Source organism: Salvelinus fontinalis, chromosome 32 (assembly GCF_029448725.1).
Source record: "Salvelinus fontinalis isolate EN_2023a chromosome 32, ASM2944872v1, whole genome shotgun sequence".
Classification (NCBI taxonomy): Eukaryota; Metazoa; Chordata; class Actinopteri; order Salmoniformes; family Salmonidae; genus Salvelinus; species Salvelinus fontinalis.
The window spans coordinates 28014990-28038439 of record NC_074696.1 but is presented as its reverse complement, the minus strand read 5'-3'; the positions used below and the strand labels follow the sequence as shown (position 1 = coordinate 28038439).

General features: G+C 44.7%; 1 protein-coding gene across 1 annotated transcript in view; it reads left to right on the top strand.

Moving 5' to 3' along the window:
* Positions 1-16149, top strand: part of LOC129831017 (endonuclease/exonuclease/phosphatase family domain-containing protein 1-like) — a 30800-nt gene extending 14651 nt beyond the window's left edge. The window contains exons 2-7 of the mRNA XM_055893992.1: positions 1308-1359; positions 12934-13044; positions 14630-14764; positions 14922-15054; positions 15223-15417; positions 15648-16149. Coding sequence (XP_055749967.1) covers positions 1308-1359; positions 12934-13044; positions 14630-14764; positions 14922-15054; positions 15223-15417; positions 15648-15835 — 814 coding nt within the window. The 3' untranslated portion in view covers positions 15836-16149. The remainder of the gene's footprint in view (positions 1-1307; positions 1360-12933; positions 13045-14629; positions 14765-14921; positions 15055-15222; positions 15418-15647) is intronic.
* The last annotated feature ends 7301 nt before the right edge of the window (positions 16150-23450 follow it).

Below are 23450 nucleotides of genomic sequence, written 5' to 3'. Positions count from 1 at the left end.
CCCCCCTGCCTATGCAACCTCATTTCGCGGCCTCTTTTTAGGATTACTAGGTCTGTGTTGATTACCTAGCACATAGAGAGCCTCTTCACTATAGGCATAAAATACACTAGACTACATGTTTTAGCCCGGAGAAAATGGAGTCTCATTTTTCACTGCCGTAGATGTAATTATCTAATTAAAGTTAATCAGCCTTGATCAATACTGTGTACAGGGGGCCATAAAACACTACCTGGTCGACATTGGAGCCTGAAGATGTGCAGTAAAACATGAGGCGCTGTGAAATATTTCCATAATGGACATAATGTAACAGTGGCGTGTGTTATCCCATCTGTGAAATAGGCCTGTGAAATACCTCTTCTGTTACAACTGTAGTCCATAGTCTAAGCCCGCCGTTGAAGATAAAAACAATTATAAATCCTATTATCAAATGAGGTTTCTCTGGGGCCTATTTGTTTTAAACAAGTCTGAATGAGTCAGTGAACGAATGAGGAATGTTCAGTTTATTCATTTAGTTAATAGACAGCAGTGAGGGAGACATGAAAACTGTGTGTGTGTGTGTGTGTACAGCAGGATGGGGAGAGACGGAGAGAATAGTGCTTTGCCCTTTTTTATTACGCTATCTAGTGGGCTAGAAAAACAATTAGAAAGTAAATGGATGAATGTTTACGAGAGCATGGAACCTACTTTACTATCTCTGCACCAATGTGTTTGTATATAACATCTCCTGGGATTGTAATTTTTATTTTTGTAATTGCTCCAGGGCACAGACAGATTTTTCACGTAGTCAGCTCAGGTATTCGAACCAGCAACCTTTCAGTTACTGGCCCAACGCTCTAAACCACTAGGCTACCTGCCACCCATAGTTCAGTCTCCTTTGCCCCCGCTGCTATTCTCTGCATAATAAATGATTTGCATGCATCTGAAATGGCACCCTATTCCCTAGTGCACTACTTTAGATTAGAGCCGCTGTGTATAGTGCACTATGTAAGGAATAGTGTGCCATTTCAGACATATCCACTGAAGTTAATCACATGGTGCTTCAGGGGAAAAGACTGAGTCATGTTATGTGTTGTAGAGACAGGAGCATCCTGGATATGGACGGAGGCCCTCTGTGTTTACTCATAACGTTTGTGGTTGTTGTGTAAATAATGCATTGGCCTCTCTATTACCAGAACTGTGTGTGTGTACTATCATATGGCTAATAATAACACACAAGTCAGCTTGGATAACAGAGATTAAATCACCACTGTTTTATTGATGCATCCATGTGTCTTACACCATCTTTCTGTCTCATTTTCTCTCTCCAGCATCAAGTTACTGGCAGTCCAAGATCTGGTCGATCGGGAGGCCCTTGACAAGGTACAGTGTAGCAATCCCTTACTTCACCTACTAGATAAAATACCGTTTCTTATTGATTTGGGGAGCAAAGCTCTGTGTACCTATTAGTCCACCAGTACAGATCATCTTTATGTTCGTGATAATAATGAGATGCTCTTGACAGTAAAAACATGTAGCGATCCTCCCTCTGATTGCTGTCTCTCTCACCCACTTAACCTTCTGTTCTTTCTCAATTAAGCATACTTCTCTTTCTCTCTCGATCACTCTTTCTCCTTCCGCTCTCTCACACTCACACAGCTGTTACTAAAAGTCTGCTCCAGCACTGATATAAACACCAATATCATCTAGACACTGGCCAACATTTACTTGTAAACACACAAATGATCTTCAGACTAGATCTGATCTGTTATCTATACGTCTATCCATTTAACCGAGTGCATATTCACCAAACATCTCCGTCCTATTGCTTCATTATCGTACATCAGGCAGCCCCTAGATATGACCTTCTCTGATTCTGTCTACAGCTACATTCTCCTGACCTCATTACCAAAGTAGAGCACATATGTGCATAGAGAACCCCTAATGGGTTGACGACATTACATAACATCCAGTAATGGAGAAGCAGGTATTCTAGCGGTATACAGCAGCATACCAGGGCAGTGTCTCCCATCTCTATCTCCTCACACTCGTAAAGAAGACACCCTCTCCCTTTCTCCACACCTACCGTAGCAACTACTGACTTATTTATAGCGGTGAAAGCACAGGAGAGTGGCTTCACAGATCACACTAAATGTTTGCCTTGAAATAGATCATAGTTTAAAACCAAGGGAGAGAGAGACCGTATGTGATGTGCTCCTGGAGAGAGAACTAGGTCGGCAGAGCTGCTGTCTCTCAGAGAGAGTTACAGAGAGAAAGGTCCTCTCTCTAAAGAGAGGGATTGGTAGTTTCTCTCTAAAGGGAGGAGGGAAGGGAGCTGAAAGGAAAATACAGGCGGAAGGAAGGGGGTTGCTCTATGAAGAGCAATTATCCATCGATGCCTCTTTCCGCTCGTCTTCCACATATAAAATGTTCTCTCCCTCCCTCTATCTCTGCAGTGCAGGCAGTCAGTGAGTCATGAAGTGTGAACGGTTCTGATTTCACACCATGTCCAAACCCAAAGGCTACGCATGCTGCTCTAACATCACATCTGTCCTCCTTGTCTTATTCCCACAACTAATTCAACAACTCCCTGCAGAGATTCTTTAACTCTCCAATGGAATTACACAAATTGAATGTTAGATAAAATTCCAAAACTGAAATGACTTTCTTTTTTCACCTTTATTTAACCAGGTAGGCCAGTTGAGAACAAGTTCTCATTTACAACTGCGACCTGGCCAAGAGGGCAAAGCAGTGCAACACAAACAACACAGTTACACATGGAATTAACAAACGTACAGCCAATAACACAATAGAAAAGTCTATATACAGTGTGTGCAAATGTAGTAAGATTAGGGAAGGCAATAAATAGGCCATAATAGTTTCATAACTTCCAGTTGAGAGTTCCCCCCTATAATCAGACAAAACCAGATTTAACTGTAGATTCATACAGTGCAATCAGAAAGTATTCAGACCTCTTTTTTTTTTTACTATCTACATGTAATACCCCATAATGAGAAAGCGAAAACATGTTTTTAGAATTTCTTGCAAATTTATTACAAATAAAAAACGTATAGCTTATTTACATAAGTATTCAGACCCTTTTGCTATGAGACTCGAAATTGAGCTCAGGTGCATCCGGTTTCCATTGATCATGTTTGATGTTTCTACAATGTGATTGGAGTCCACCTGTGATAAATTAAAATGATTGTTCATGATTTGGAAAGGCACACACCTGTCTATATAGGTCTCACAGTTGACAGTGCATGTCAGAGCAAAAACCAAGCCGGACGGAATTGTCCGTAGAGCTGACAGGATTGTGTCGAGGCACAGATCTGGGGAAGGGTACCAAAAAATGTCTGCAGCATTGACTGTCCCCAAGAACACAGTGGCCTACATCATTCTTAAATGGAAGTAATTTGGAACTACCAAGACCGAGCAATCAGGGAGAAGGGCCTTGGTCAGGGAGGTGACCAAGAACCAAATGGTCATTCTGACAGACCTCCAGAGTTCCTCCGTGGAGATGGTTGACCTTCTGGAAGGTTCTTCCATCTCTGCAGCACTCCACCAGTTAGGCCTTTTATGGTAGAGTGGCCAGACAAAAGCCACTCCTCAGTAAAAGCACATGACAGCCCACTTGGAGTTGCCAAAAGGCACCTAAAGGACTCTGACCATGAGAAATAAGATTCTCTGGTCTGATGAAACCATGATTGAACTCTTTGGCCTGAATGCCAAGTGTCACGTCTGGAGAAAACCTGACACCATCCCAACGGTGAAGCAGGGTGGTGGTAGTATCATGCTGTGGCATGTTTTTCAGTAGCAGGGACTGGGAGGCTAGTCAGGATCGAGGGAAAGATGAACGGAGCAAAGTACAGAGATGTTTGATGAAAACCTGCTCCAGAGCTCGCAGGACCTCCAGACTGGGGCAAAAATTCACTTACCAACAGGACAACAACCCTAAGTACACAGCCAAGACAACGCAGGAGTGGCTTCGGGACAAGTCTGAATGTCCTTAAGTGGCCCAGCAAGAGCCCGGACTTGAACCCAATTGAACATCTCTGGAGAGACCTGAAAATAGCTGTGCAGCGACGCTCCTCATCCAACCTGACAGAGCTTGAGGCTCTGCAGAAAAGAATGGGAGAAACTCTCCAAATAAAGGTGTGCCAAGCTTGTAGCATCATACCCAAGAAGACTCCAGGCTGTAATTGCAGATTGAACTGTTGCCTCCAGGGGTGATGGCACTACTACTGGACAAACCCGCAACACAAATACAAAGCCAATCAAATAATGTATCTGTCATCATTTGTTTACCTTTAATCTCTGCAAATATGGTCAACACATCTTATGAGGTGTCCATCTGTGATGCAGCATCACACACCACACGCTATGACACTATGACTAAAGCAGCAGTTTGAGTTGGCATATTTACTGACAGTTGACATTTTTCGCTGTTTAGTCACTCTAAGCATGTGTAGCAGTCTTGGTCACTGTTTTGTAGTTAAGGAACCTTCTGTGGTTTATGGTGAATTATTGAGCAATGATTCATCTTTTCCCTAAACAATTACTCTTGGTGTTCTTCTAGTTGTTTGCTAGTGTAAGCTTCAAAACAACTTGACTGTGTCAACCTGAGTTACATTAGGGCTGAGGCTGACTAGCAGTAGGGACTTTCACATACACATTTTCTTAGCCCAGTGCTATCATTAAACTAAGTTAAATCTGATCAAGGTGACTTACCTTTGTTTCACACAAGCACTTGTTAACCCTGGGCTAACCAAACAACAATCAGTAGTAGAGTAACGTGGTGGAGGTAACCATCATCTAGTCAGTTGGATACATCACAACACACACCCACACTATTTACAGTTTTCACCCTTACGAACACACACCCACACTATTTACAGTTTTCACCCTTACGAACACACACCCACACTATTTACAGTTTTCACCCTTACGAACACACACCCACAATATTGCTGTCTATCTTCCCGTTTCACACTCCCACACATTTCCTTTTGTTTTCTTTCCCTCAGACTAGTACTGTATTTATCTATTGTGTAACAGTAGTGAAACGTGATAGTCGTGTGGATTTGCTATGCTTCCTTATTTCCATGACAACAAGTAACTATTTGGAATAAAGCACTCACTGCTGCTAAAACATCCAATGTCTCCATGGTGACCAGGTACAGTGTTTTATGGCCCCCTGTCCACAGTATTGGCCAAGGCTAATTAACTTTAATTAGGGCCGCCCCCCTTTTGAAGGCCCTTGGATCAACCGGGGGGAGGGCTCAGTCAGTCTCAAATTACTGTTGCGAGTTACAATAGGTGCAATTTTGAAATTTGATTGTGCATTAACAGTTTATCTTATGTCAGTCACTGATAGTCAGTCAGTTAGCCCATGTCAGCTAAATATTTTTAGACTAATTTACCAATCTAAACTTGTAGTATTCATGGGTGAATAACTGCCAAGGGGGGCACCCATAGATTTGTTGTCAGTGACTAAGATGTCATTAAAAACTGCAAACATTTCTCTCCGCCCTATGGCAAAATGTGTAGAGTTGCAGGAAACTTGCTTTAAAACCCCCAAAAATTGACACCCCGTGGCAAAATGTGTACAATTACACAAAATGAACTCTAAAATGTAAAAGGAGTTTTCTACGGTGTGGTTTGGCGGCGCAACTGCCACACGCAGTTCCGATTTTCTTTTGTGGCCCCCACCCCATCAGTTTCCCATCATTGTGCTAGATTAGTGGTTCCCAAACCTTTTATAGTCCCTTACCTCTTCAAACATTCAACCTCCAGCTACGTACCCCCTCTAGCACCAGGGTCCGGGCACTCTCAAATGTTGTTTTTTGCCATCATTTTAAGCCTGCCACACACACACACACACACACACACACACACACACACACACACTATACAATACATTTATTAAACATAAGAATGAGTGAGTTTGTCACAACCTGGTGTAACTGATGTGAAATGGCTAGCTAGTTAGCGGGTGCGCGCTAGTAGCATTTCAATCAGTTACGTCACTTGCTCTGAGACTTAAGTAGTGTTGCCCCTTGCTTTGCAAGGGCCGTGGCTTTTGTGGAGCGATGGGTAACGACGCTTCGTGGGTGTCAGTTGTTGATGTGTGCAGAGGGTCCCTGGTTCGCGCCCGTGTCGGGGCGAGGGGACGCCGTAAAGTTATACTGTTACATTGGTGCCGTGACCCGGATCACTGGTTGCTGCGGAAAAAGGAGGAGGTTGAAAGGGGGGTGAGTGTAACGGATGTAAAATGCGCGCTAGTAGCATTTCAATCAGTTACGTCACTTGCTCTGAGACTTAAGTAGTGTTGCCCCTTGCTTTGCAGAGAGCCGTGGCCTTTGTGGAGCGATGGGTAACGATGCTTCGTGGGCGACCGTCGTTGATGTGTGCAGAGGGTCCCTGGTTCGCGCCCGTGTCGGGGCGAGGGGATGGTTTAAAGTTATACTGTTACATTGATGCTGTTGACCCGGATCACTGGTTGCTGCGGAAAAGGAGGAGGTTGAAAGGGGGGTGAGTGTAACGGATGTGAAATGGCTAGCTAGTTAGCGGGTGCGCGCTAGTAGCATTTCAATCAGTTACGTCACTTGCTCTGAGACTTAAGTAGTGTTGCCCCTTGCTTTGCAGAGGGCCGTGGCCTTTGTGGAGCGATGGGTAACGATGCTTCGTGGGCGACCGTTGTTGATGTGTGCAGAGGGTCCCTGGTTCGCGCCCGTGTCGGGGCGAGGGGACGACGTAAAGTTATACTGTTACATTGATGCTGTTGACCCGGATCACTGGTTGCTACGGAAAAAGGAGGAGGTTGAAAGGGGGGTGAGTGTAACGGATGTGAAATGGCTAGCTAGTTAGCGGGTGCGCGCTAGTAGCATTTCAATCAGTTACGTCACTTGCTCTGAGACTTAAGTAGTGTTGCCCCTTGCTTTGCAAGGGCCGTGGCTTTTGTGGAGCGATGGGTAACGACGCTTCGTGGGTGTCAGTTGTTGATGTGTGCAGAGGGTCCCTGGTTCGCGCCCGTGTCGGGGCGAGGGGACGCCGTAAAGTTATACTGTTACACTGGCTCGTGGGAAGTGACAAAAAGCTCTTATAGGACCAGGGCACAAATAATATAATAATCAATCATTTTTCTCTTTATTTAGCAATCTTACATATAAAACCTTATTTGTTCATCAAATTATGAATAACTCGCCACAGGTTAATAAAAAGGGTGTGCTTGAAAGGATGCACATAACTCTGCAATGTTGGGTTGTATTGGAGAGAGTCTCAGTCTTAAATAATTTTCCACACACAGTCTATGCCTGTGTAACCGATGTGAAATAGCTAGCTAGTTAATGGTGGTGCGCGCTAATAGCGTTTCAATCGGTGACGTTACTCGCTCTGAGACCTTGAAGCCGTTGTTCCCCTTGCTCTGCACAACCTGGGCTCGAACCAGGGACCCTCTGCACAGGGGCTTTTGTGGAGCGATGGGTAACGATGCTTCGAGGGTGGCTGTTGTCGATGTGTGGCGAGGAAAAAGACATCAACCAGATAGGCCGGTCGTGTGAGAAACTCGGTATCATGCAAGCGGTCAGACAAGGGAAAATTATGGTGTGTAAAGAGAACTTTAAGCTCGTCTCTCAGTTCAAAAAAGTGTCTACGTTGCCCCTTGATAACCAGCACACTTCTTCTGTATGTTGTTAAAGCATTAAATGGTCGCTGCTCATATCATTGCATAATGCAGAAAATACACATTCAGGGGCCTTGCTTTAACAAAGTTAACCATTTTCACTGTAGTGTCCAAAACATCTTTCAAGCGGTCAGGCATTCCCTTGGCAGCAGAGCCTCTCGTGGATGCTGCAGTGTACCCAAGTGGCGTCGGGAGCAACTGCTTGCACGTGCGTTACCAGTCCACTATATCTGTCACGATCGTGTGGAGGATTGACGGACCAAAACGCAGCATTTGGAAAATACGCCATCTCTTTTATTGATGACGAAGGCAAAACGAAACAAAAACACTTACACACTAAACAAAACAATAAACGATCGTGAAGCTAAATAACGTTGTGCACATACACATACAGGCTACAAACGTTCTACATAGACAATTACCCACATCACATGAAAGCCTATGGCTACCCTAAATATGGCTCCCAATCAGAGACAACAGAAATCAGCTGTCTCTAATTGGGAACTCATTCAGGCAACCATAGACTCTCCTAAACAACTAAACCAACATAGACAACGCTAGACACATGCACTACACACAAACCCATACAATACACCCAACACCCCCTTTACCATATAATCACCCAAAACCGACAAAACACAAACATTCCCCATGTCACACCCTGACCTAACTAAAATAATAAAGAAAACAAAGAATACTAAGGCCAGGGCGTGACATAACCCCCCCCTTAAGGTGCGAACCCCGGGCGCACCATTACACAGTCTAGGGGAGGGTCTGGGTGGGCTTCCATCCACGGTGGCGGCTCCGGCTCTGGTTGTGGTCCCCACGTCACCATAGTCCCTAACCGCCTCCTTAGCTTCCTCCAAATGACCCCCCTCCACATTAACCCCATAGCATTAAGGGGCAGCTCCGGACTAAGGGGCAGCTCCGGACTAAGGGGCAGCTCCGGACTAAGGGGCAGCTCCGGACTAAGGGGCAGCTCCGGACTAAGGGGCAGCTCCGGACTAAGGGGCAGCTCCGGACTAAGGGGCAGCTCCGGACTAAGGGGCAGCTCCGGACTAAGGGGCAGCTCCGGACTAAGGGGCAGCTCCGGACTAAGGGGCAGTACCAGGGTAAGGGGCAGCACCAGGATAAGGGGCAGCACCAGGATAAGGGGCAGCACCAGGATAAGGGGCAGCTCCGGACTGAGGAATGGCAGCTCCGGACTGAGGGACTGCAGCTCCGGACTGAGGGACGGCCCATGACTGGCTGACAGATCTGGCTGCTCATGGCTAACTGACGGATCTGGCTGCTCATGGCTGGCTGACGGATCTGGCTGCTCATGGCTGGCTGACGGATCTGGCTGCTCATGGCTGGCTGACGGATCTGGCTGCTCATGGCTGGCTGACGGATCTGGCTGCTCATGGCTGGCTGACGGATCTGGCTGCTCATGGCTAGCTGACGGATCTGGCTGCTCATGGCTAGCTGACGGATCTGGCTGCTCATGGCTAGCTGATGGCTCTGGCAGATCCTGTCTGGTTGGCGGCTCTGGCAGATCCTGTCTGGTTGGCGGCTCTGGCAGATCCTGTCTGGCTGGCGGCTCTGGCGGCTCCTGTCTGGCGGACGGCTCTGGCGGCTCCTGTCTGGCGGACGGCTCTAGCGGCTCCTGTCTGGCGGACGGCTTTGCAGGCTCATGGCAGACGGGCGGCTTTGCAGGCTCATGGCAGACGGATGGCTCAGACGGCGCTGGGAAGACGGATGGCTCAGATGGCGCTGGGGAGACGGATGGCTCAGATGGCGCTGGGGAGACGGATGGCTCAGATGGCGCTGGGGAGACGGATGGCTCAGATGGCGCTGGGGAGACGGATGGCTCTGGCCGGATACGGCGCACTGTAGACCTGGTGCGTGGTGCCGGAACTGGAGGCACCGTGCTAAGGATAAGCACCTTCCTACTAGTGCGGGGAGCAGGAACAGGGCACACTGCCTTCTCAAAGCCTACTCTATCCCTGATGCGAGGTACCGGCACTGGTGACACCGGGCTGAGGACAAGCACATCAGGATTAGTAGGGGGAGAATATACAGTGTGTTCAGGGCTCTGGAGACGCACAGGTGGCTTAGTGCGTGGTGCCGGAACTGGAGGCACCGGGCTAGATACACGCACTACAGGGAGAGTGCGTGGAGGAGGAACAGGGCTCAGGATACGCACTGGTAGCCTAGTGCGTAGTGTAGACACTGTAGGTACTAGGCTGGGGCGGGGAGGTGGCGCCGGAAATACCGGACCGTGGAGGCGTACTGGCACTCTTGAGCATTGAGCCTGCCCAACCTTACCTGGTTGAATGCTCCCGGTTGCCCGACCAGTGCGGGGAGGTGGAATAACCCGCACCGGGCTATGTAGGCGAACCGGGGAAACCATGCGTAAGGCAGGTGCCATGTATGCCGGCCCGAGGAGACGCACTGGAGACCAGACGCGTTGAAGACCAGACGCGTTGAGCCGGCCTCATGACACCTGGCTCAATACCCAATCTAGCCCTACCAGTGCGGGGAGGTGGAATAACCCGCACTGGGCTATGCACTCGTACAGGAGACACCGTGCGCTCTACTGCGTAACACGGCGCCTGCCCGTACTCCCGCTCTCCACGGTAAGCCTGGGAAGTGGGCGCAGGTCTCCTACCTGCCCTTGGCCCACTACCTCCTAGCCCCCCCCCAAGAAATTTTTGGGAGTTACTTACGGGCTTTTTTGGCTTCCGTGCCAGACGCGTTCCCTCATAGCTCCGGTTCCTCTCTCCGGTAGCCTCTGCTCTCCTCAGTGCCTCCACCTGTTCCCATGGGAGGCGATCCCTACCAGCCAGGATCTCCTCCCAAGTGTAGCAACCCTTTCCGTCCAATACATCATCCCATGTCCATTGCTCCTTTCTCTCCTGTCCCTTACTCCGTTTAGTTTTCCCTTGCCGCTTGGTCTTAGCGTGGTGGGTGATTCTGTTAAGGCTGTCACTCTCCTCATCCTCGGACGAGGTGAGGAGAGAAGGATCTTCAGACCAAAATGCAGCTTGAGGGAAATACGCCATCTCTTTTATTGATGACGAAGGCAAAACGAAACAAAAACACTTACACACTAAACAAAACAATAAACGATCGTGAAGCTAAATAACGTTGTGCACATACACATACAGGCTACAAACGTTCTACATAGACAATTACCCACATCACATGAAAGCCTATGGCTACCCTAAATATGGCTCCCAATCAGAGACAACAGAAATCAGCTGTCTCTAATTGGGAACTCATTCAGGCAACCATAGACTCTCCTAAACAACTAAACCAACATAGACAACGCTAGACACATGCACTACACACAAACCCATACAATACACCCAACACCCCCTTTACCATATAATCACCCAAAACCGACAAAACACAAACATTCCCCATGTCACACCCTGACCTAACTAAAATAATAAAGAAAACAAAGAATACTAAGGCCAGGGCGTGACAATATCTCCCTGTCATGGCTTTTGCACCATCAGTACAGATACCAACACATCGTGACCACCAAAGTCCGTTTGTCACAAAGCTGTCCAGTACTTAAAAAATATCCTCATGTTGTCCTGGTTTCCAGTGCTTTGCAGAAGAGGATGTCTTCCTTAATTGACCCCCCCCATAAATGTAACATGACATATACCAGGAGCTGTGCCAGGCCCGCCACGTCTGTTGACTCATCCAGCTGTAACGCATTTAATTCACTGGCTTGTATGCGAAGCAGTAATTGTTTCAAAACATCTCCTGCCATCTCACTGATGCGTCGTGAAGCAGTGTTTGATGAAATCGTTGTCCGTATAGTTATTTTTTGGGGGGCCTTTTTCTCCAGCATTTTCCCAGCCATATCCGCGGCAGCAGGAAGAATTAAGTCCTCCACAATAGAATGGGGCTTGCCTGTCCTAGCCACTTGGTGACTCACCATATAAGACGCTTCTAGACCCTTCCTATTAATGGTATCTGTTGCTTTTGTACGTCTTACTACTTACTATACATGTCTTACTATTTTTTCAAATTGTCATGTTTCTAAATGTCTGCGCAAGAGTGAAGGTTTCCAGTGAGTGTGATGTGATTGGATGTTAATTATTTGACTAGGCTACCTGTATTTGACATTATGTTATTTCGCTGAACACCAGATGGTTTCATTTTATTTTTGGCAGTGAAACGAGGCTTTCCAGGCGAGGGGGAAAAACCCCTCATCCAAATGTATAGCCCCTTTGGAAAATATAAATGTACTGTTTGAAATTGTGAAGGGTAAAAAAATTATGTGAATCACATTTTTATTTTGCGTAGCCCCGACGGCATTGCGTACCCCAGTTTGGGAATACCTGTGCTAGATGATTACATTCGCAGGTCTCGGGAGCTGTGCCAAGGCCTCCTCTATACCCACGTCTTGGTTCATCTCTGGTTGAATTATGGCTGTGTGTTTATTGTTCCTGGGTAGAGCTGCCTTCCATCCATCCTCATATCTCCCTCCACTTCTGTCGGATCCAGGCAACATGGCGATAGTAAATCTTGCTTGTTTTCTTCCGGCTGCCATTTTGAAACTTTTGTTATTAGCATCATTTATGGTGGGCTACTTGGCGCTGTGTCAGTCTGAGTTGGTTCTTGACATTAATGGGGCCGACAGAAGAGGATGATGGGGTATTTATTGATGGTAGTCACACTGCGTTAAAGACCCTCTGCTTTCCTGGTTCCCCATGGGGAAGCTCCCCCTCCGGGACTTAGAGTAGACCTAGTAGCAGCTCAGCCAGGAAGAGAAGGAATGCAAGGCAGACTGTCTCCCATTCCATCGTTGATAAACTTCAGTGACCTTTCACACATTACAACACTACTGGTGTCTGGTGCACCCTGAAATACATTTGGTCACTTCCTTTTTCTGAGTCTATTTCCTGTAGAATACAGTACTACTTGAGGCAATTTCAAATTGTTTAATTTTTGGTCTAAAGGTATCATTTGAAGAGACATTTCAGTTATATCTTTCACTTCATACTAAAACACTGCTCATTTAATTTTATGTATTTTAAATATCTTCTGTGGCTATTTTAAGAACAGACTGTAGAGGATAAATAAACATAGAGACAAAAATAGTGTTGACTGTAGTTGTTGCTCTGTGTAGTCATACACACCTTACATCTATTGCAATGCCTACTTCATTAAAATGGAATGATGAGTAGGTAGAATGACTAGTACACTATTTCTATGGTCTACTGTCCAGTCCGGTATTGTGTAATAATACGTACCCCTCTATTGTGTTGCAGTTCTGTGTGGAACTGAACCAGGGCTCGTTGGACAGCGTGAGGAAGTGGAGAGGACCACGGGGAGTCTGGAAGAGTACTGTCTCTGAGAAACCCACAGGACTGTTCAACAAGGTAGGGGTACTGATTACATCACTGCACTAAAAAAAAAAATCTTTCCCATTCTGTCGGTCTTTCTTGCTTCTCTCTTTCCAACTCTCTCCCGCTCTTTCTCCCCCCCAACCCCTCTCTCACATCCCATCTGAAACAGACCACCCATCTCAATAGTTCACACAGCCATTATCAGTAAAACATTTACTAACCCTATACACTCTTGAACAACCTTTCTACACTCATTAAACAGAACCTACTAAGGGGTTGTTATCAGTGACCAGATGTAGCAAAATAGGTCACATGATCTCTAAGGCCTGCTGTAGGGATCAAAGGTCTAGTATAGTATGATTTTAAAAGGTGGTTTATTTATGGGACCCTTTTTAGAGGACCTTTCAGTTCCCAGAATGTCTGTCTTAAACCACTAAGAATCTCTCTGAGGACACACACACACACACTCTGTCTTCCCAAACACCAGAAGGAGTAAATAGCTGTGTTTATCCTCAGAGGAACTTAGTCCTGATATAGACCCTTGATATAAACTTGAGCTTTATTTTGTGGAGATGGCTCCAGTCAATAAGATGGATAGTACAGATGATGTGGAGGGGGGGGGGGGGGGTCGTAAACAAACCCTCCCCTCAGACATCTAGTACTGTCAGCCTCCCAGCCCTGTCCTCTAATACTGTCAGCCTCCCAGCCCTCCCTCTCCTAGTCCTGCCACTGCCAGCCTCTGCAGTTTGTCATTGTGTTGTTAAGATGCTCTGGAATGGAGCTATAACTCTTCTGCTGCCCTGATCTGTTCACTGCTGCCCTGATCTGTTCACTGCTGCCCTGATCTGTTCACTGCTGCCCTGATCTGTTCACTGCTGCCCTGATCTGTTCACTGCTGCCCTGATCTGTTCACTGCTGCCCTGATCTGTTCACTGCTGCCCTGATCTGTTCACTGCTGCCCTGATCTGTTCACTGCTGCCCTGATCTGTACGATTTCAATTTAGTTTTTATAATGGCTTTTTGTGGTGGGGTGGGATGTGTGTGTACACGATTTTGATTTGTTTTTAGTGTGTGTTTGGTATCTGCCCTCTGCATATGGTTTAATACGCTCTACTGACTTGGCAGTAGGAAGATGTAGCCAGTGGTTATCATATCTGTCTGAGGCTCCACTGCAGTGCCCTTGTTCACTGGCCTTTCGGATCTGACACATCTCTCTCAGTATCAAACTGGGCCATCTGCCACTGGGTCTAGCTGTGATGCTGACCATGCCCTGCTGTTACCCCAGCACATGATACCCTCAGAGAGGCGTATTTCCTCCCTGGGTGAGAGAGGGCTCATTCAGCCAACAGAAAGGTGAACTGAGGATATCTACAGTATATGGGCCATATATCCCCAGCTCTTTATATTTAGAGGCTAACCAGGAAACACCCTCAGTGAATATAGTACAGAGGCTGAGCTCTGGCTTTGGGAAGTTCACTGAAGACTGAGTTGACTCCAATACTGGTTCAAGGGCATCCTGGAAGTTGAACTAGTGTTCTTTACTCCTGTCTGTTGTCCTCCCTTCCCTCAGGGAGTCAGTTATTTGTCTGACTGTCTCCTGTTGTCCTCTCTCCTCCAGGGAGTCAGTTATTCTGGGTTCCTGTGGGACAGCTCTTCTGGGATTCACCTGAAAGATGCTTCGGTCCTGGAGAGTCCTGTCGTCAATGGTAACTGGATGCACCCCCACCCCCGGCCATATCTCGCCCACTTTTATGTAAGTCAACAAGGAGTGTGTGTTTGGTGGGAACTCCCTAAACTGAAATTAGGAACAGAACGCATGAGTCATTTTATTGCCCCTATCAATACCATTATAACCATATAATGTCCTGCCAGAGAGACTAACATTATGTTAATGGTTAATATGTGACTAGGTTGGATCATTGGAGATGACAATGGTCAATGTCCACATGAGTGCTGGGGCTTGGGAGTCCAACGGTAGGAACCACCCCTCTGAGGAGGTCAAGGCCCACAGACTGACCTCCAGGATCCAGGACACACTGAAAGGTCAGTAGCTGAAGGTCACCCTATTCTGTCTTTTCTAACCTTACGTCCTCTTCATTTATTGTTACCATCTTTCTCTTCAGTGGTTTAATGTTTTATTTGAATTGACCTAGTTACAAAGCTAATGTAGCTACATTGCTAATGTCCATCTGTGGTTCATCTGTGTGACAGCTCAGAAGAGCCTGGTGGTGTTGGGAGACTTTGGCCTGCCCCCCCAGAGCAGTGAGCTGGACCAACTGAGGAAGGAGAGGCTGAGCCCCCTGGTGCCCCCCAACATGTTCACCAACATCAGCACCCGCTCCCCCAAGGGCTCCCTCTGTCTGGACAACATCTGGGTCAGCAAGTCACTGAAGAAGATCTACGCAGGTACGTCTGTTTGATGTCTACTGATGTGACGGTGTAACTAGAAATGGTATGAACGCTACATATTCTAACTACAATAACATACCAATCTAACCATTGGCACATGAATGCTAGATTTGAATTTGTCTGTTAATGTTATGAGCTTGGCTATGGAGTGATTTTAGTGCCACCAGGAATTGAATCTGAATGTGTTATCCTCCGACCTGTCTCAATGTGTGTGCTTCCCCCTGCAGGACACTGCCTGGTGGTGCGAGAGGGCCTGACCAACCCCTGGATACCTGACAACTGGTCGTGGGGCGGGGTGGTGTCCGACCATTGTCCTGTCATGGCCGAGTTCTACGTGGATGTGGCGCAGAAGGAGCTGAGAAACAGAGTTTCCGGGGTAGAGAGAGGAGAAAGTATGTCGAAACACGAGCGGTGACTGCGGCTCGCGGTCGCCACAGAGATACAGAAGGCAGATTGTGGCACGATGAATGTGAAATCAGACGGACTTGACTTTGCCCTGAACTGGATCCGGCTTTGGCCTGGGTTTTGCAGTGGATCAAAGGGTGGATTTACCTGACGAATGTGAATTGAAGCACCGAGATTGCCTTTATAGTTTCCTTTATCAATGTACAGTAGAGACTACCATGACATTGTTTTGCAGTAAATAATTTAAAACTGATAGTGTGTGTTAGACATCAGTGTGCCAAAACATTTTTAAAATGTATATGAAATAAAAGGAAATGGACATTCCCTTTCTGTGCTCATGTTTGATATGAGATCCAACCACTAGAACCCTAGCATGTTCAACACAATATGATACAAGCAAACACAACTTATGTGAATTTCTCATGATTTTGGTGTACTTGTGCCTGTGACCTACAGTGTATTTGGAAAGTATTCTTACCCCTTTTTTCCACATTTTGTTACGTTACAGCCTTATTCTATAATTGCTGAGGAAAAAAATGAATTTAATCAATCTACACACAATACCCCATAATGACAATCTACACACAACACCCCATAATGACAAAGTGTAAACAGGCTTTTAGAATTGTTGCACATTTATAAAAAAAAATATTATTTACATAAGTATTCAGACCCTATGAGACTCAATTGAGCTCAGGTGCATCCTGTTTCAATTGATCATCCTAGAGATGTTTCTATAACTTGAATGGAGTCCACCTGTGAACATCTCGATTGGACATGATTTGGAAAGGCACAGACCTGTCTATATAAGGTCCCACAGATGACAGTGCATGTCAGAGCAAAAACCAAGCCATGAGGTTCAAGGTATTGTCCGTAGAGCTCCGAGACAGGATTGTGTCAAGGTAGAGATCTGGGGATGGGTACCAAAACATTTCTGCAGCATTGACGGTCCCCAAGAACACAGTGGCCTCCATCATTCTTAAATGGAAGAAGTTTGGAATCACCAAGACTCTTCCTAGAGCTGGCCGATCGGCCAAACTGAGCAATCGGGGGAGAAGGGCCTTGGTCAGGGAGGTGACCAATAACCCGATGCTTACTCTGACAGAGCTCCAGAGTGCCTCCGTGGAGATTGGAGAACCTTCAAGGAGGACAGCCAACCTCGCAGCACTCAGGCTTTTATGCTAGACGGAAGCCACTACTCTGTAAAAGGCACATGACAGCCCACTTGGCGTTTGCCAAAAAGGCACCTAAAGGACTCCGACCATGAGAAACAAGATTCTTTGGTCTGATGAAACCAAGATTGAACTCTTTGACCTGAATGCTAAGCGTCACATCTGGAGGAAACCTGGCACCATCCCTACAGTTATCATGCTGTGGGGAGGTTTTTCAGCGGCAGGAACTGGGAGACTAGACAGGATCGAGGGAAAGATGAATGGAGCAAAGTACAGAGAGATGCTTGATGGAAAACCTGCTCAGGACCTCCGATTGGGGTGAAGGTTCACCTTCCAACAGGACAACAACCCTAAGCACACAGCCAAGACCATGCAGGAGTGGCTTCAGGACAAGTCTCTGAATGTCTTTGAGTGGCCCAGCCAGAGCCCGGACTTGAACCCAATCGAACATCTCTGGAGAGACCTGAAAATAGCTGCGCAGCAACGCTCCCCATCCAACATGACAGAGCTTGAGAGGATCTGCAGAGAAGAATGGAAGAAACTCCCCAAATACAGGTGTGTCAAGCTTGTAGCGTCATACCCAAGAAGACACAAGGCTGTAATCGCTTTCCAAAGATGCTTCAACAAAGTACTGAGTAAGTTGTTATATATTTGCAAAAACATTTTTTTTTTATTAGTCATTATGGGGTATTGTGTGTAGATTAATGGGAAAGAATAATCAATTTTAGGATAAGGCTGTAATGTAACTAAATGTGGAAAAAGTCATGGGGTCTGAATACTTTCTGAATGCACTGTACATAACGTAGCTGTAGCCTATAGCTTGCACACTGATGCACAGTAATACTGGTACATTTAACTCCGTGAGGGAAATGGGAGGCTGGAGCTTAGCTGTTGAAGACATTAAAAGCTGCTCTATTTAATTATGTAAACAGGCTCTTTGCGTGTGTGTGTTGGAAGTGAGGCAATTTTCAATTTTTTATTGACTATCCAAAACATACAATATACTTGCAGTGAAGCCGCTCAACAACTACACCAGTCATCCAACAGACTCCCATTTAGAGCGATACACCGAAGCATCCAGGGTCAATGCCCTGCTCAAGTGCATGTCAACAGATCTCCCATAAGGCCAAACACGGGGACCCGAACCCTCCAAGTTCCCCAATTGCTGCCCCTCAACCATCCGAGACCCCTCCCACAGTCCCCCCCCCCCCCCAAGAAAAAATAATAAAAAATTAAATGTATTCCATTCCCCACCCCCAAGAAACCCCCCAGTTCTCCAACAACAGAGAAAATAATGCAAAAAAACAAAGGACATAAAGGACAACTAAAATCATAACAGCAAGGTCAACTGTATATGTTTGAGTGCATGTCTGGCACTATTTACGTGTGTGTGTGTGTGTATTTGAATGAGAGTGTGTGTATATGCATGTGTACAAACACCTGCACTGCATCAGCCTCAGGTAAACCAGCATTAGCTGTAAAAACACTGCCCCTCATTGTCATTCAGACTTTTTATTATGTTTTATTTTTTATACTTTTATCTTTGACCATCATTCTATCTCCCGCCCAGCAACTCCACTCCCACCTGTCTCCAATTCCACATCCCAACCCTCAGCTTCCCTCAGCCCATCCCACCTATCTCTGCTGGCCACCCACTTTGGATTTCTACGCAACATATATCTTTCAACTATGCGGTGATGTTTAACGTACAATTTCAATCTATCTAATCGAATAGAATCCACAGATTGCGAGTTGAAGATAGATAAATACTTTTAGTAAGAGTATTAGTATATTACTAATTGACTGACAAGGTCTCTCCAGATCTCCTAACAGTACTATTTCTAGGGTCAATTTTAGATCAATGTTTTGCATTTTCAGCCATTCCTGAACCTGAGACCAGAAACAGGCTACCTGAGGGCAATACCAAAATAAATGGTCTATTGATTCTGTATCCTCACAACAAAATCTGCAGAGCTTCGATGATTTTGCGCTCTAAATATTCAACATTTTGTTGGTGGCAAGAATTCTATGTAATAATTTTAGCTGAAAAGCATGAAGTCTTGAATCTTGCGTCATTTTATATATCAACTCACACACCCTGTACCATGGAATCGGATCCCAACTATTTTGCAATCTGTGTGGTACAGTTGTCAGCATACTGGTCCTCAAATGAAACTGGTATACTTTCCTATTTATGCTATTTTTATTCCTCTGCCAGTTTTGATCCTTTATATTTGGCAGAAAGACCAGTTCCCTATCTCCTCCCGCTGCCACCTGCCTCCTCCATTTTTGGGTTAATGCTGTAATCAATTGGTTGTACTCTTGGTTTGAGCAGACCTTCCCGTACAATTCTGATAACTCCATGAAAGACATAACTCTACCATTCCAATTTACAATATCATTTAAGAACAAAATACCCTTTTCAAACATCTTTCCCATAAAAACAGTTATTTTATCAACCAGCACATTTGAGTTCAGCCATAATATTTGTTCTATCTTTTCAGGGCGATGAAATTGAAATTGTAGCCAGCTCTGCAATGCTTGTTTGAAAAAAGTGTCATTTTCAATTAATTGAAAATGAGACACAGCAATCTGCACAAAGACAAAAAGGCAATTTTTAAAAAATGGATGAGCTTTCTTAGTAATCTACTTGAGAACCATTTTGGGTTCAAGTAAAACTTTTGTGTAAGTGAAGCTTTTAGAGAGAGATTAAGTGCTTTTATATTTAACCATCTCAACTCACCCTATTCATTATATAGATAGGAACACTTTATTTTGTCTGGTTTAGCATACCAGATAAAGTGAAATATTTTTTGCTCATATGATTTGAAAAACGAATCATCAGGAGTAGGCAGTGCCATAAGTAAGTGAGTAAACTGAAGTGAGGCAACTTGACATGGAGCCCGGCAACCAATTACTAGCTCCTTCCAACACTGTCTGTCCAGTTGAAGATAGGATACAGTATGGGCGCACACACACACACACTGATCTCTGAACTACAGTGTTCAATCCCCTGACTAAATACATGTTAGAATCACCTTTGGCAGCGATTACAGCTGTGAGTCTTTCTGGGTAAGACTCTATGAGCTTTGCTCACCTGGATTGTACAATATTTGCACATTATTGAAAAGAATCTTCAAGTTCTGTCATGTTTGTTGTTTATCATTGCTAGACAGCCATTTTAAAGTGTTGTCATAGAGTTTCAAGCTGATTTAAGCCAAAACTGTAACTAGACCACTCAGGAACATCCAATGTCGTCTTGGTAAGCAACTCCAGTTTATATTTGTCTTTGTGTTTGCGGTTATTTTTAAAAACTCCCTAGTTCTTGTCAATGACAAGCATACCCATATCATGATGCAGCCACTTACAGATAATTGTATGTGTGGGGTACAGAAAGTCATTAAAAAATCATGTTAAGCACATTTTTACTCCTGAATTGATGTAGGCTTGCCATAACAAAGGAGTTTAATTCTTATTGACTCAAGACGTTTCAGCTTTTTATTTTTCATTCATTTGTAAAAAATAAATAATCTAAAAACATACTTCCACTTTGACATTATGGGGTGTTGTGTGTCAGCCAGTGATACAATCTCAATGGAATCCATTTAAAATTCTTAAGACAAAAGGCTACTTAAGGCAAAAATGAAAGGTGGGTGGGCATATAACTTGAAGATCTAGCAACCCAAAGGTTGTGTTCAAATCTCGTCATGGACAACTTTAGTATTTTAGCTAATTAGCAACTTTTCAACTACTTACTACTTTTGAGCTATTTTGCTAAATATGTTATGTACTTGTACTTGAAAAATGTGTGATATGTTACGAATTCCAATATGTTGTCGCTAACATTAGTTAGATGGCTAGGTTAAAGGGTTAAGGTTATGGTTGGTGGAAGAGTTAGCTAACATGCTAACTAGTTGCAAATTCGTAAAATAACATACAAATTGTAATTCGTAACAAATCATATGAAATGGATGATGGACATCCACAAATTAATACATACCATACGAAACGTAACATATATTAAATGGAAGGTCTACGTACAGATTTACATACAGAATAATACGAAATGCTCTGAGACTAGGTTAGCCAGAACTGCAATGCTGCTGGGTTTTTCAAGCTCAACAGTTTCCCGTATGTATCAAAAATGGGCCACCACCCAAAGGACATCCAGCCAACTTGACACAACTGTGGGAAGGATTGGAGTCAACATGTGCCAGCATCCCCGTGGAACATTTTCGACACCATGCGTCCACGAATTGAGGCTGTTCTGAGGGCAAAAGGGGGAGTGCAACTCGATATTAGGAAGGTGTTCTTAATGTTTTGTATATTCAGTGTATATCATAACCATTGCACCGTTTCTGGCTATGATGAGTTCATATTTCTGAAGTAGCCATACAACAAATTACCATGAGCACATCTCATTTAATTGGGCCTATTAGATAGGCTATTATAATTTCAAGTTTTTGCTCTATGCATCCGAAAGGGAGCGAGGTTTATAACATATAGTAGTAGTATAGTAGAACAGGTGAACAGACAGTTGATCTTTTGCATTGAAGTGTGTTGGCTACCACTATAAATAGGCCTACTATAGTTAAAAAAAAATTCAGAGTAGACAATGTTTCAGAATTTGCGTACAGTGCAGCATATTTAGGTTCATTCAGGGAACACAATATATGGTCTATACATAGCATGCAGGTTTCTCACTTGTTGGTGGCTCAAACTGCGATATGGGGGAGGGGAACTGACAGTGTATATGCAAATTAAACACTAGTGTGGTACTATAGTTATAAAAGTGCAGTGTTTTTGCAGACCTTATTGTAGTATTGACTACAGTTTTTTTGCAGATAGCACTGTAACATTTACTATAGTATTCTACAGTATACTACAACATTCTATAGTAAGTACTACAATACACATGATCAGTGGATCCTACAGTTTGTAGTATAGTATTCTACAGTATACTACAGTTTCCGTTATAATTCTATAGTAAGTATTGTAGTATTCTATAGTAAACTAGTATTTTGTCATGTGGGCAGACATTTAAGATTGTTCTTTATCAGTATCCTAAAAAAGTAGACCTGGTTTTCCAACCAGATGATTCATGTGAAAATAAGGACTATTCATCTCTGAGGTTCCTATTTTGGAAGCTGTGACATCCTGAAGGTAAGTGTGCCTGGAAAGTGTCGAGCTCTGCTCTTGAGACAGCTTATCTGTTTCAGTTCAGCCAAGTTCTTCTTTCAGTGGCACATGTCGGAGTGAACTGTGCTTGGGGGATGTTACATCCTCTGTTGCTATGGTTACATCACTGTCAGCATCATGTATTACAGGATGAGGAAGTTGAGAAGGAACCTTCGGTCTGTGATGTCATGTATACAAGCATATCCTCACTAAGAGAATGGTTACTATCGGTCAATACTGGCTCTGTCACATTAGGATGGAATGTGTTTAAAGTAAAATGCACCTTTTGTAATGTTCATAATTCTACTTTAATCATTGGTATATGATGTTGGGAGTTGAGTTGCCGCTTTCTTCCGTTTTTAAGTGATTTCACATATCATAGTCTAATCATATCACTGCCGAATAGAGCTATGGAGAAAGTAGTGGATGGGACTGCCCTCTAGCGGTGAAAGATGTGGACTGCAGAGGCCTCCTCTCATTGAGCCCACCCACACATCAGCTGTCACACCTGTCCTACAAACATTTAACCCACTTCTACCAGACAAGCTTCTAAAACAAAATGGCTCTGTGAAATATTTATGGTTGGCTTCCAAGCCATGTGAAACATGCCCTAACAAAAGAAAAACTGTCTCAGAATGTTTAGAAACTTGGCTTTTGACATTGTCTTGCGTAAAAAATAGAATCTCATACATATATCATCTGGTTTCCATGTTACAATGAACCTGATTCCATTGTTAGTAGTATAACACAATAACAGCCAGGTCAAGCTTGACCGATAGACTATAAACACCGGTGAAGGCTGCTGAGGGGAGGATGGCTCAAAATAATGGCTGAAATGGAGTCAATGGAATGGTATCAAACACATGTATGTGGTGGATACCTTTCCATTGACTCCATTCCAGCTATTATTATGAGCCATCCTCCCCTCAGCAGCCTCCACTGATAAACACCCATATCTAACCATAGAAAACACCTCCTGACCAGCCCACACTATGAAGTTGTCTCAAGTAGGACAAGCACCTATTCGTTTAACAAATCAGGGCACACCCATAGAAAAACGTTTAAGAACGTTCTGCAACAGAAAATTAAAACAAGCATTTCTTATTGAACAAGTTCAGATAGTACCTCCCTGTTTCAGCTTGTTTTCTTCCATTTCATGCCTAGTGAATACGACCCAGGTTTTATGGAGCAGAGTGGACGCCCAGGATAAGAGGCCATGTTCTTGTTGGTGATCCGTGTAGACAGAGGCCTATTGTCCAGCATGTAGGTGCCAAT